The 13,523-nt window shown below is 39.3% G+C and overlaps 1 protein-coding gene across 1 annotated transcript in view; it reads right to left on the bottom strand.

Annotated features, from left to right (window-relative positions):
- The window catches only part of Cep112 (centrosomal protein 112), a 382,050-nt gene that overhangs the window by 164,922 nt on the left and 203,605 nt on the right, over nucleotides 1–13,523 (bottom strand). The window contains 1 exon segment of the mRNA XM_055592186.1: nucleotides 4,489–4,719. Coding sequence (XP_055448161.1) covers nucleotides 4,489–4,719 — 231 coding nt within the window.

Genomic DNA, 13,523 nt, shown 5'->3' with positions numbered 1-13,523 from the left:
ACTAAACAATAAGAACGCAATTCTGACTAAATTTTGAGCTGCATATTTTAACTTTCAGGTATCTCTACATATGAAGTTGTGTGTGGTATGTGATATGTGTGGGGTTATGTCCATGTGCATGTACTAAGAGGACAACACTGGCCGTCTTGTTTGATCTCTATCTTATTCCCTTCAGGCAGCGCCTCTCAGTGAACCCAAGTTTGGCATTATGGTTTGGCAGCCTAGTCAGTGATCCCCAGCTCATCCATCTGTCTCTGCTCTGTAGCATTAGAGTGACAAGCATACATGCCTCTACCAGTTTTTTAGGGAGAGGTGGAGAATTTGAACGTAGGTCCTCATATTTGTGTAAGTACTCTGGCCACTGAACCATCTTCCAACACACTATTAAGCTTTATAATCGGGTGAGAAGAATTTAGCAACTTTGCAGAATGATTAACAAACTTTCAGCTTATTGGTATTGATTTAAACTTTTATAGAAATTCAAATGTTTATTAATTTGTAGAGAAAAATCAAATTATTTCTAAAAATATACTTTATGTTTAACTTATTTAAGTAATACGGAAGAAATTATATGAGACACAAATGAATATTTGAATACAAAGATAAATTTTGCCCTATTCAAATATCTATAATGGATTAAAATCAAATTTGGATGAGTTATAATTTATTCATATACACTGTCATACACTAGGGCTATACTGAATTCTTTGATTCACTCACATAGCATTTAATGAATATCTTTTGTGAAAAGCACTATATTTGATCCTAGAGCTTTAAAAAATAAGGCATGCTTTTGACTCAGTCCAGGCATTTTTTGCAGCTGAAATTGCTAAACTTTTGTTTTTACTTATCAATATGAAATACAAGTCATTCAGTGTCCAGAACCTAGCACTTGGGTTTTATCATAGACTTTGAAACAGTACAATGGATGGCAGCATATCTTGTATCTTGTATCTTCCCTTTCTCCAGATTGCTCTCTTTTCTTTGCCCACAATTCCCAGTGTGCTAGACAACCTCTTCAGTGACCTTCCTCCATGTTGCCTGGAATGACTGTGCTCCCTTCTGTTTCCTGTACAACTTGTATTCTCTGTCCATTTTAGGTACCAACCCTATTCTGCCAGAGGGATGAAGGATGAAGAGAAGGCTAGTATTAGAAATCTGTAGAACATTTATGAGTCAAAGGTGATAGGTGTAAGGACTGAGAAGCAAGAGAGAGTGGCATGTTCCGGAACAGACGGATATCTCATATTTCTGTACCCCTGTAGCCAAGGTCTGAGGTGGGGTTGTCCTCAGCTGAGCATCCTTCTGCTGCCAGAGGGCATGCCATCAATCATCTCGTGCCAGTCTCCACTTTGGACAATCTCCAAAGTCCCTTCTCTCCTGCTTCAAAATGCTGAAGATCTTTTCAGTTTAAAAAGGCACTCTACTTTGACTCCTGCTGTTCTTTGAAAATCTAACTTCCTCATTTTAGTATCAGATTTCCCAGTCAACAGAGGCCTTTCTCATCTGTACGGCCTCACTCAGCTTTTGCAAATGTGGTTTGCATCTCCGCTATCATTTTCAGTATGTGGTCCAAGATCATCAGAGACTTCAGTTTCAGCTCCAGTGACCTCTACTCAACTCTCATCCTTCTTGACTTTGTCACATTCTTGAAAGTCTTGCTTTCCAAATACTCTTTTTCTGTATTTCATGAAAACAAATTCTGTACATAGTTCTGCTACCTTGATGACCCTTCTTTGACACGTATCTCCCAGTCTCTGAAATGCTGAAGCCACCCATTCCCCATCTCATTGTCTGTCTGTCTGCTTCTTCATTATTCCTCATCTCCTTACCAGCAGTTCCACTCCCAAGGCGGCAAGCCACGCATTCTCTGTGGGTAACTCCTACGCCTGTTTCTCTAGGCTTGCCTTCTCTTCAGGTATCCAGAAACATCCTTTCAACAGCAGGTGGCCAGCATAGCTCATGTCCATCACTCTCAACCCTGCACAATGCAGAGTTCATATGCTTCCTCCCCAGCCTTGAGACGTCTGCCATGTTTGTAAATGATTAAGGGTTAAGTTTGTCTTATCAAGACTCATCAGGGGCCCTCTGCAATGACTCTCAAGCATACCCTTCCTGCTTTGTTGAATCAGAGACACTTCACTACCTCATATGCACCTCTAACAAGCCCTCAAGAGTCTGTCTCCTGGACTAGACCAGTTCCCATCAACCCTTTACTGCTATACCATCAAAGATGCTGACAGAATGATACTCCTAATGATCCCCAGATCTTGGCACGTAATTCCCCCATCATCTTCAGTGGTGTCTTGCTATTTACTGCAGGTGGTTTCTGAGCTCCCTGGGCCATAGTCTAGCCTATCGCCTTCTTGGGATCAGCCAGCACATCAGGTACAAGGTTTTGTTTTCTCTTGAATTTGTTTTCCTGTGACTTGGAATGCCACATTCCACATCTACTTGTTAAAAATTCCCCAGTCTACTTACGGCTGACTTAAATGGCATCAAGTCTGGTTAATTTTTTTTTTATATCAACAGAAAATAATCTCCGCTTATTTTGTATTTCCCTCTACATTAGTTAAATTAATGCATCTACGTGAGTTTTTGTCTTGTGGTCTATTACTTCATTATCTTCTCAAAGGTTCTTTTTGAGGACAACGTCCACCGCTCTTTTTCCTTGGCATGCTCTAAGTCACTCTGCAGCCTCTCAACGCTCTGCTGCCTCAGTGCTCTGCTCACTGTGTGAGAGTGCTTCCTAGTCCTCAAGGCCATGCATGTGCCAGCATTAGAGTATTACTATTTTGTACTGTTTTGATGGCAGGCTCAATAATATCCCACTTACATGTTTACAAGGCTCCCAGCCTCAATATATCCTGCAAGGCCTAGCCTCTTGCTCTCATGATTTTTTTTTTTCCCTACAGAGAGCAACTGTCTCCTGGCATCACCATGACTGCCCCAGGCTCGCTGTCTTTCACTCTCTTAACACCCACATATAAACTAATAGTAAATCCTGTCAGCTCTACCTTTCAAACACACACCAATTAATTTCTTTCTTAAATCCCAGCTGCTACTATACTTCCCAGGCCCAATACTCAACGGGTCTGTTTCAGTTACTGCAGTCCTTCATGGCTGGTCTCCTGCTTCTCCTCTGCTCTCCAGCTAGCCCATTTTCTTCATGGAGAGATTCCTCTTCACACAGTGGTAAGTGAGATCACTCCACAGCTCCAGCAAGCAGGCAACCTCCTCCCACCAAAAGTCACAGCAGAGTCTATGGCAACCTCCGAACCTGGGCTGGGCCCCGAGGACTCCTCTCTGGACTCTTCTCCTTGGTCATCATTTGCAGCCACACTAGAGCTCTCACTGGTTTTCTAGGAAACCAGGCACACTTACAACTCTTTAGAGCTCCCTTACTATGTAACTGTGAGTTCAGAGCTACCCTGCTAAGGGTTGAGAATGTTAAAATACGATTTCCATGTGAATTAGGGAGCTAAGGTAATGGCTTAGGCTTACACTGTGTAAAATCTGCAGTAATGCCTGGAGTGATTGTGTGCAGTCTTTCAGGGCTCAACATTACTTGCAAAGGGAAAGGGAAAGGGAAAGGGAAAGGGAAAGGGAAAGAGAAGTAGAAGTTGAATAGAATTAGATGATTCTTAGAGTACCCTTTTCAGGTTTTGTTCCAAAGAAACAGACTGGCATTAGTTAAAGATCTCAAGAAGCAACATGCAGCTGGTAGGATGAATAGCAATTCCCTTTTAGTACCTGATTAAATGTTTAAACTTTAAATTTTTTATATTAATTATAATTTATTCACTTTGTAGCCCCCTCCCTTGATCCCTCCCAATCCCACCATTTATCTCATCTCCTCCCATGCCCCTCTCTAAGTCCACTGATAGGGGAGGTCCTTTTTCCCTTCCATCTGCCCCTAGCCTATTCAGTCTTAACAGGACTGGCTGCATTGTCTTCCTCTGTGGCCTGGTCAGGCTGCTCCCACAACTTTTAAAAAGTATTCAAGATTGTTAACTTGAATATCATCCAAGCCAAATGTATAAATGTTATATTGATATTTATTTCAGTAATATACTAATCTAAATGAACTTATTTCTACTAAAATATCAACCCAAGAAAGTACATCATCACTAATGTTAGTGTTATTAAAGAGAAACTATAAAGCCTAATAGGACTATTAAACAACAACCTAGGGGAAATGCACAACTCATTCTAAACCTAAGAAAATTCAGAGCTACAAGCCCAAGTAGTCCTATGCTACATGGTATGTGAAAATCTGACAACACCATTCTATCACTGAGTTTAATTACTAATTAATTCCACAAAAGTCAAGGGGAGAGGTACAGAGCAAGACATTCAGACTGCTCAACTATGGCTGAAGATTAGATCCATGCTACCACCCTTCAGACATTAAATACCAGAGCTGGACAGCAGGCTTTAAGTCGGCATTGCTGCGGTCTAACCAAAGCCTACGAAACGGCTGCTCACCTTCTCCAGAGTCATCTCGGTCTCAGCAGCGTGCGTCTTCTTCAGCTCCATTTTCACTCTCTCAGATTCGGCCTTCAGCTTGTTGACAGCAGTCTCATGGTCCCTCGCAGCCTTCTGCTTCTCTTCTTCTCGGAGAAAACCAAGTTCTATAAGCTGCTGTTTCCGCTGAGAGTTCACATTAATCAGCTCTTCCCTTAACTTATGAACCTGGGTCTCCATGTCAGCAATAATCTAGTGTGGAGAGATGGGCAGGAGATACAGATAGGGAGGTCACAGAGGAACAACTACACATGGCCAATCAAAACACAGATGAAAATCTACTTGTCCTTCAGGTCCCCATCAGAACCTTTGTTGTTCTGTGCCCTTCAAGCCCAGTTCCCACTTACCTAGAGGCAAATGCCATGTGGAAAAAGAACACTTCTCTATGCACTGCTTTTTCAAACATCACATTGCCTTATTTTACTTGGTCATAATACCTGCATTGGTGGAATATTGTGAGTATTCTTCTGAAACTTGCTTTTTCAAATATTCAAGATCAAGTTCCTAGAATTCATCTAATGTCCTCTATTGTGCTTTTGTTTTTCCATCATTGGTCTTGGCTTTCATTTTGTTATGTCCTTACCTCCATTTTCTTGGTTTCTTTTGTATTCCTTCTTCCAATTTCTTATTTTGGATATATAACTCATTTTTATCCTTTCTTTTCTGATTTATAAATTTGAAATTGTGTTCCTTTAGATATATGATGTTTTTATTATCACTTGCTCCAATTTACATTTAATTTCCTCTACTCCTTCCTTTGCCTTGTGAGATATATGCTTCTTAGCTCTAAAATTCATGGGACATAAGTTTCATAAGGCTGTTGTAACAAAGTACCACAAATAATGTGCTTTAAAAGAACACTAATGTTGGGCTAGAGGGCTCAGCAGTTAACAGCACTTTGCAGAGCACCCAGGTTTGGTCCCTAGCACCCATATAACATCTTACAGCCACCCAGAACTCTAGTTGAGAGGGGGATCCAGTGTCCTTTGGCCTCTGCGGGCAGCAGGCCTGCACACAGTGTGCATACATATGTACAGGTAAAACACTCATACACATAAATAAATACACAAATCTTTAAAATCTAAGAGAAATATGTTCTTTGACAGTTCTGGAGGCTAGAAACCTCAAAACCAAGTGCTGTGTGAGCTGGTCACTTATGGGCCTCTGAAGAGCTCATTCTGCTCATTTCTCTTAGATGCTGGTACCTGCAATCCACATTCAGTATTCCCGGTGTGTAGCTACAACATTCCAGTCTCTTCCTCCACCTTGCCTGGGCCTCTCTCTCTGGGTGTTTCCCTGTTCACTCTGGTTAGGGATATAGAATATGTTGCGTCTTCCACTACCAAAAATTAAGATTGTTTAACAGCAAGCTATGTTGTCAAATTTAACAAAAAAAATTTAAATTAAAAAAATCTTTACAAAAGATTTTTAAAATCTTCATGGCTAAGAAATTGGTCTAAACTTTCTACATATATTGAGTGCTGCATTCTATAAATGTCTATTGGCTCATACATTTATCTTACTGAAATATAAAAAGCGACTGAGAGATTTAGGTGCAAACTTTCAGCTAATAATGCACACTGAAATCTCTCACTGTGCTGACTCTGTTAAGTTTGCATTTACATATTTTGAGATTTTAAGGGGCATATCTCATTCACTGGCCCTTTGTTATCAAGTATGCTCTTATTAAATAACTGCCCTCCTCACCTGAGCATGAGTTCTGCCATAAACTCATTTTTCCCTGGGGTAACAACAAGTACAGCAGCTCTTTGGAGGGGCGAGTATTCTTTGGTATATTTTATTTATGTTTTCTTCTTTAAAACTTTCTGAAGATTTAGTTTTTAAATGTTTATTATGAACAGCAAAATGATTTTTAATTTTCTTCTAAAAGCTTATCAATATTTGTCTTTTAAATAGAGTATTTAGTCTAATTAATTTCTATATTCTTAAATATATGCCTTATTTTTAAAATCTTTTTTGTGCCATCCTATTTTTTTTTTTTTTTTTTTATTTTTCATTTTTTCCTTTTTTTTTTTTTTTTTGTACATTTCACATTTTCTCCATTTTGTTTTCTGGCATAATAAATCCATTCTCTCCCTTCATCACCTTTCCTGTCTTTTCTCACCTGGAAGTCACGTGCTGCCTTTCCTGTCCTGGTCCCTCACTCCCCTGCCCTCAGGGTAAGCAGCACTGGCTTCTCTCCACCACGTGTTTTGAGTTCCTCAGAAGATGTTCCCTGCCAACCCTTGCAGCATTTACTGCTGAGGGCTCTTTCTGCGTGGGTTTGACAAGGCAGCTGTTAGCCCTGTGAAGGGACTCCAGTTCATCTCTGCCTGCTTTCCAGGTCTGCCCTTTGTCTCCAGTGTTCACTGGGTTCTTTATTTTTCCTTAAGTGTGCACAAGCCTTGTTCTGTGATCAGCCTTGTTACCTTCAACTCTCTGGGGAATCTTTGACAAGTATTCCAAGTCTTTCAGTGAACTTGGCTCTTTTCTCAACTTCTTGTTATTAGCTACATGAGCTAATAATATCCATGAAACAAAAATACTGATACAAGGGCCAATAAAAGGCAACTCTGTGAAAGATAAGTAAAAACCACGACAAGATAATCCACAGACTGGGAGAAAAGTACAAAGCAGAAGACACAACAATGGAATGGAACTAGTAGGAGAAAGGTCACACCCAACACCCTCCTGGAAAAATCCATCCTGTAAGTGTACTTAGATACATTTATGAAATTAAAGTATTTCATTAATTATGAAATTACAGAAATTGGTGGCCTCAGGGGACTATCCCCTATATAACACTGCAACTGAATTAGCTGTCAACCAATGACCAAATAACATGAGCAAAAGACAGCTCTCCAGACACTTCAGAATTCAAAGCACTCACTTTAACTCAGGGTTCCAGATAAAATTAAAAGGGAATGTAAAGTAGCTAGAGCTGATCTGTAGAAGGTCATTGGTCCTTTTACACTGGTCCTATTTTAGATAGGAATGAAAGGGGTGGGTGACAGCAGGTCAGGGGTGAGTGGAAAGTATTTTACTATATCTATTTTTGTAGCTTACAAATTCTGATTGATGTTACTCATTTCCTAACCCAAATAAATCCATAGCATTAAGTAATATGTTTATGAATGACTGAAAATTATAAAGTTCCCTATTAAATCTTAGAGGATGAAACTCAAACCAAGAAAGTGAATCTTGGTGTGTTATTTATTGAAATGCTAGTTATTAATGACAAAGAAAAACAAATTAATAAATTAAAAAGAACAAATTATGGTAATATTAATCAAGGAAAGGCACAGATAAGCAATGTTAGAGATAAAAATTAAGCCATGACAAAGTCACCTACAAAAATGCATACTAGTAACTTAAATTGTAATTAAGAAGGAGTTGAGAGGTTATAAAATACTATGCCAATAACTGGGTAATTAGAAACTGAAAGCTAAGCAAATTTAATTTAATGAAATTAAATTTTTAATGAAATAAAATATTTCCACAAAGAAAACACTAAGCTCATATATTTCATAGGTAAATTTTAAAAATTCTTGAAGGATCCTATTAATCTACCTGTTATAAATTCATAAAACAGAGAAAGATAAAATTATTTACAAATTTAATTATCAGTACAATATTAATAAAAGAAGACAGGGACAATAAGAGAAATAAAATTACCAAGCAAAGGCACTTATGAATACAGGAGTAAAGGTAACTTAAAATAAATTACAGGTAGACATAGCTTACCACAGTATAAAAATAAAATAGATAATCACTTAGTTTAGAGGGCAAAGTCAGATTAAGACTCATAAAAATTTAGAACTGTCAGTGGGGAAGCTGTGGTATATATCTTTAATTCCAGTACTCAGGAGGCAGAGGCAGGCAGATCTCTGTGAGTTCAAGGCTAGCCTGGTCTACAGAGTGAGTTCCAGGACAGCCAAAAATACACAGAGAGACCCTGTCTCAAAAAACAAAATAAAAACAATTAGAACTGTCAATATCATAAAATTTAAATGAAAAAAATGTGGTATAAACCTTACTAAAAATGACCAAAATCACCAGAAAATGTGAATCACCGTGTAATCATTAATAAAAGAGAAATGCTAATTAAAAATATTTCCAGAAATTTAATATGAAGCCCAGATGACTCTATTGGTTAGTTCCACTAAATATTTAAGAGAAAAAGTAACTGAGTCTCTCACACTGCAATCTCTCAGAGACTCATCATTTAGGAACTCAGTTTGTAAAGCTAGCTAGCCTCAGTGTAAAAGCAGGCCAGTGTGAGCACCCACTGCCAGGGCACTGGTCACGATCCCTCAACAATGCTTATCAGCAAACTAAATTCCATAGTATAACATTATTAAAGCTGGCTGCAGGGCTGAACAGAAGGCTCAGCTGGTAAAGTGTTTATTAAGAAAGCGTGAAACCTGAGCTCTGATCCTAAGAGTGCATAGCAGCGCCTGTAATCTGTAATCTGAGGACTGGGAAGCAGAGGTCCCTGGAGGTAGCTGGCCAGCCTGCCTGGCTCAACTGGTGAGCTCTAAACAGTGCAAGACCCTGTCTCAGAAAACGAGGTAGAGAGCAACTGAGAAAACCATTTGGTGTCAATCTGAAGTCTACATGCCTGCATGGATAGGCACACATGTGCGCCTGTATCTAGGAACACAGAGCATGCAACGTGAGACATGGGGTAAAAATATGGAAAGTACACTTTACTCCATCAATGCATTACAAGAAAACAGCATGAAGGCCTGCTAATACACAGAAAAATATCTGATAAAACTCACATTTACAGGGTTATATTATTTCCATGAAAAAATATTTAAGGAGTTCAATGACAGAAATTCTTAGCTAATTAAGTAGGCACTAGAAAGAATGTTCTCAACCAGCTAATAGGTGCTTCAAACTTTAACAAAATTTTTTCATTGTTGTGTGTGTGTGTTTGAAGCTTTAAAACAGTCTTTTTAAAATCAAGAAGCAGCACTCTGCAGAGATGGCTCAGTGGTGAAGATCACAAAGTAGGGTATAGGGACAAATAATCTCAAAGAATTATAGTTCGTGGAAATGGCCTTATGTAATCCAGAATAATAAAAAATTAGATTCAATACAAATCCTTAGAAGTAAGTACATGAAAAGACTCAGACAACTCTAAAAGTGTAAGCCCCTGTGAAAGCCATCAAGGAGCTAAAGAGCTGTGGGCTAATTCCACAGTGAGGCAAAGCCCAGTCCACTCCTGATGATCTACAGCACTAACACAAGACTGATTCAAACATGAAAAACTTTTGGTATGGGTGACAAGACACAGACAAGAGAGCAGGAAGTGGGAAGATCATGAATTTGAGGCCAGCCTAAGCTATAAAAGAAGACACTGTCTCAAAAAGGCAGGGACCCGGGTGTGGCGACATGCCTAAAATCCCAACACATAGGCAACTGAGGTAGGAGGAGTCTGATCAATCTGAGTTATGTAGCAAGACCCTGCTTCAAAATCTGGAACAAGAGCATAGTGGCCAGAGCACCTACCAACATTTGCAAGGTTTGAAGTTCCGTCTCCAGGACCCACACCCCAAAACAAGAAAAACAAGCTTCAATTAAGGGTCTAGTGTCACATCGTAGACCCTCAGACCTAACAATGTTGTAGCAACTAAGAACAAGGGATTATAAGAGAGTGGGAAAGATGATTGATGGACCAGAACTGAGAACTTACAAGTCTGCTGACACTAGGCAGAACTAAACTTAAAAATAACCCAAGGAAAAAGCTATCCATACAGGAAAAAATAAAATCAGATCCATATCTTATAAGGGACAAAAATCAAATATCTCAAATCTTTACTAACCACATATAAGACATACGATTAATATATAAAATGCAGAAAGTTCTCAGAAAACTAAATAACAAGAAATTGAATAACCCAAATCAATAAATGGGCTAATGAAGCAGGCAGACAGTTCTCTAAAGATGAAGCAAAATTAGCCAATAAGCAGATGAAAACCATTCAGTCTCACTAGACATCAGAGAAATGCAAATCAAGACCACACTGAGTCCATCTCACAAATATGTGCTGCTAAGTATATGGACAAAGGAGAATTCTTACACATTTGCTGGCAGAAATGTAGATTGGCTAAGCACTATGAACGTCAGTAGGAGGTTCCCAGAACACTAAAGTGTACCTACCTAATGACTCAGCTACACCTCCTGGGTTTTACTCAAACCAACACATTACAGAGATATTTGGCCCAAGCCATTACAGAGATATTTGCACATCAACATTTATTGCACAATTATCCACACGAGCAAAGCTACAGAGTCTATCTAGGCACTGGTCAACAGAGGAATGAATAAATGCAATGTAGTAAATCTACATGATGATATTTTACTCAGACATAAAGAATGAAGTCGGGGGCATTCTAGGGAGTCCTGGCATCACTGAACAGTGCAGCTAGAAGCCGAAATACTGCTGCCCGGCTTGCTGCGTACCCTACTGCTCGGTCACCTGTTTCCGGAAGCACAAAGAACAGTGTAACCCTGAAACCCGACCTGTTGTGAAGAAAGGAACAGTGACTCCTGTAAACACAAGGTCTGAGGAAGACAAAGATGACTCCTCTGTAGCTGACTTCCTCAACAGTAACGAGGAAGAAGACAGAGTGTCTCTTCAAGATTTAAAGAATTTAGGTGAGTCTGCAACTTTAAGAAGCTTACTGCTCAACCCACACCTGAGGCAGATGCTGGTTAACTTCGATCAGGGTGACAACAAGGCAAAGCTGATGAAAGCCTGCATGCAGGAGCCCTTGTTCATGGAGTTTGCAGACTGATGTTTAAGAATCGTGGAACCTTCCCAGAAGAGGGATTCTTAAATCTGGATGTGCTCTTTGCTCAGGCTGCCCACTGCTCCTCCTAGGAGGTTGTCTCAAGACCGTTCCAGGACATGTGATGGGGTCTTCGCCTGTCACACGGCTTGCCTCAGACATGTGGGGACACTCAAGGCGCAGAACCTTTATGAAGAGGAGACTTGTAGCCCTGGAGTGAGGGCTTAGTGGTTAAGAAGAGCACTGGTTGCTCTTCCAGAGGACCCCAGTTTTCAGCACCCACATGACTCCTTACAACAACTGTAATTACAGTTGAAGGGGCTTGTGATACACTTTTTGGCTTCTGCAGGTACTGTGTGCAAGAGCTACACAGCCATACATGCACGCAGAACTCCCACATACATAAAATATAAAAAATTTAAAGCCATCATCTAAATATAAATAGCCAAGTTTCTTTTTTTTATTTCTGGTACAGTTCAGAGATACATCATAAATATCAGCTGTATCCATTAGAATTAAAAACTGAAGTTTAGTAACTTACGTTACTAAAGAAATTTAAAATGTGGTTCTGTTGTACACTATATTCATTGTTCTTGGTAACATTAAATAAATCAATTGGTTAAATACAAAAAAAAGAATGAAGTCATGTCAGTGGCAAGAAAATGTATGCAAATGGAGATTGTCACGTTAAATGACTTCCGTCTCAGACAAGCATTCCATGTTTCTTCTCAATTATGGATGCTAGCCTTCCATGAATGCAAAAATTGTGTGTGTTTGTATATGACATGAAAGTAGAATTATAAGGGTACAAGGAGTGATGGGGAATGACAGATGATGGATAAGCAAAAGGAGTGATTAGGAGGGTTTGAAGGTAATATTCTCAAAATATATACTTTTATGAAAATGTCCATACGAAGCCAAGTATATGCCCATAAAAACTCTCTCCATTCCCAAGTCTATATTAAAAAGAAATAAAAGATAAAACTATGCAACACTTGTACATAAATGCTAATAAAACTATTCTTGGAAGTCAAATGTAAATATAGCTAAAATGCCTGTTAACTTGTGAGTAAACAAACACAGCAGATCCACAGAACAGAATATTACTCAGCAGTGAAAAGGAATGGAAAACTAAGCTTGTTGTAGCATAATGAACCTTGAAAACATAGTAGGTAAAAAAAAGTCATCGTCACATACCATAATATTCTACTTTTACAAAACACATTTAATACCTCTAACATTTAATAACCTCCTTACAAAGAGACAGACATTAGGAAGCTGCCTAGGGCTAGCAGGTGAAAACTAGCGTTAACTGCTAATGCATATGGTTGTTTTTGTGGGGAAATGATTAACTTCTACAACTGACTGGTGAGAACTGAACAACTCTGTGAGAACAATAGTCTCTCAGCCTCAGTTTTGCTTTCCATAGTTTTATGGTCAATCATGCTTTAAAAATATGAACTAAAAATTCCACACTTAAATTTAAATAACTTTTAAATTACCCTGCATCATAGCTGCTATAACTTTAAACAAATTGTTGCTAATCTTTTATTCTGTCTACTTTACACATTAAACTTTACCCTAGATCCATATGTATAGAACGAAGACATGGTATACACAGGCCTTGAGTCCTTGGGTTCTCCTCACCATATATACATAAGTCATTTCTGTCACCTTTGCATGAGGGTGAGCAGCTGTACACTGAACACTGTGCATCACATTCTGAAAACCACTGGGCTGCATGTTTTGAGCAGGGAAGTTGTGAACTGTGCCAATTACATCTCAAGCTGCTATTTTAAAAAGTAATGAGATTTAGAGACAAAATGTGGAAATGATAATGGCTAAATGACTTTAAAATATAGAAGGATTTTTTTTAATTAATTACAATTTATTCCCTTTGTATCCCAGCTATAACCCCCTCCATTATCCCCTCTCAATCCCGCCCTCCCTTCCATTCCCCTTCCCCAGTCTACTGATAAGAGAGGTCCTTCTCCCCTTCCAGCTGACCCTAGCCTATCAGGTCTCATCAGGATTGGCTGCAATGTCTTCCTCTGTAGCCTGGTAAGGCTGCTCCCCCCTCAGGGGGAGGTGATCAAAGAGCCAACCACTGAGTTCATGTCAGAGACAGCCCCTGTTCCCCTTACTAGAGAACCCACTTGGGCACTGAGCTGCCACGGGCTACCTCTGTGCAGGGG

This window comes from Psammomys obesus, unplaced genomic scaffold (genome assembly GCF_907164565.1).
Source record: "Psammomys obesus unplaced genomic scaffold, mPsaObe1.curated_primary_1811, whole genome shotgun sequence".
In the NCBI taxonomy this organism is placed as follows: Eukaryota; Metazoa; Chordata; class Mammalia; order Rodentia; family Muridae; genus Psammomys; species Psammomys obesus.
This window is presented reverse-complemented; position numbering and strand designations above follow the sequence as displayed.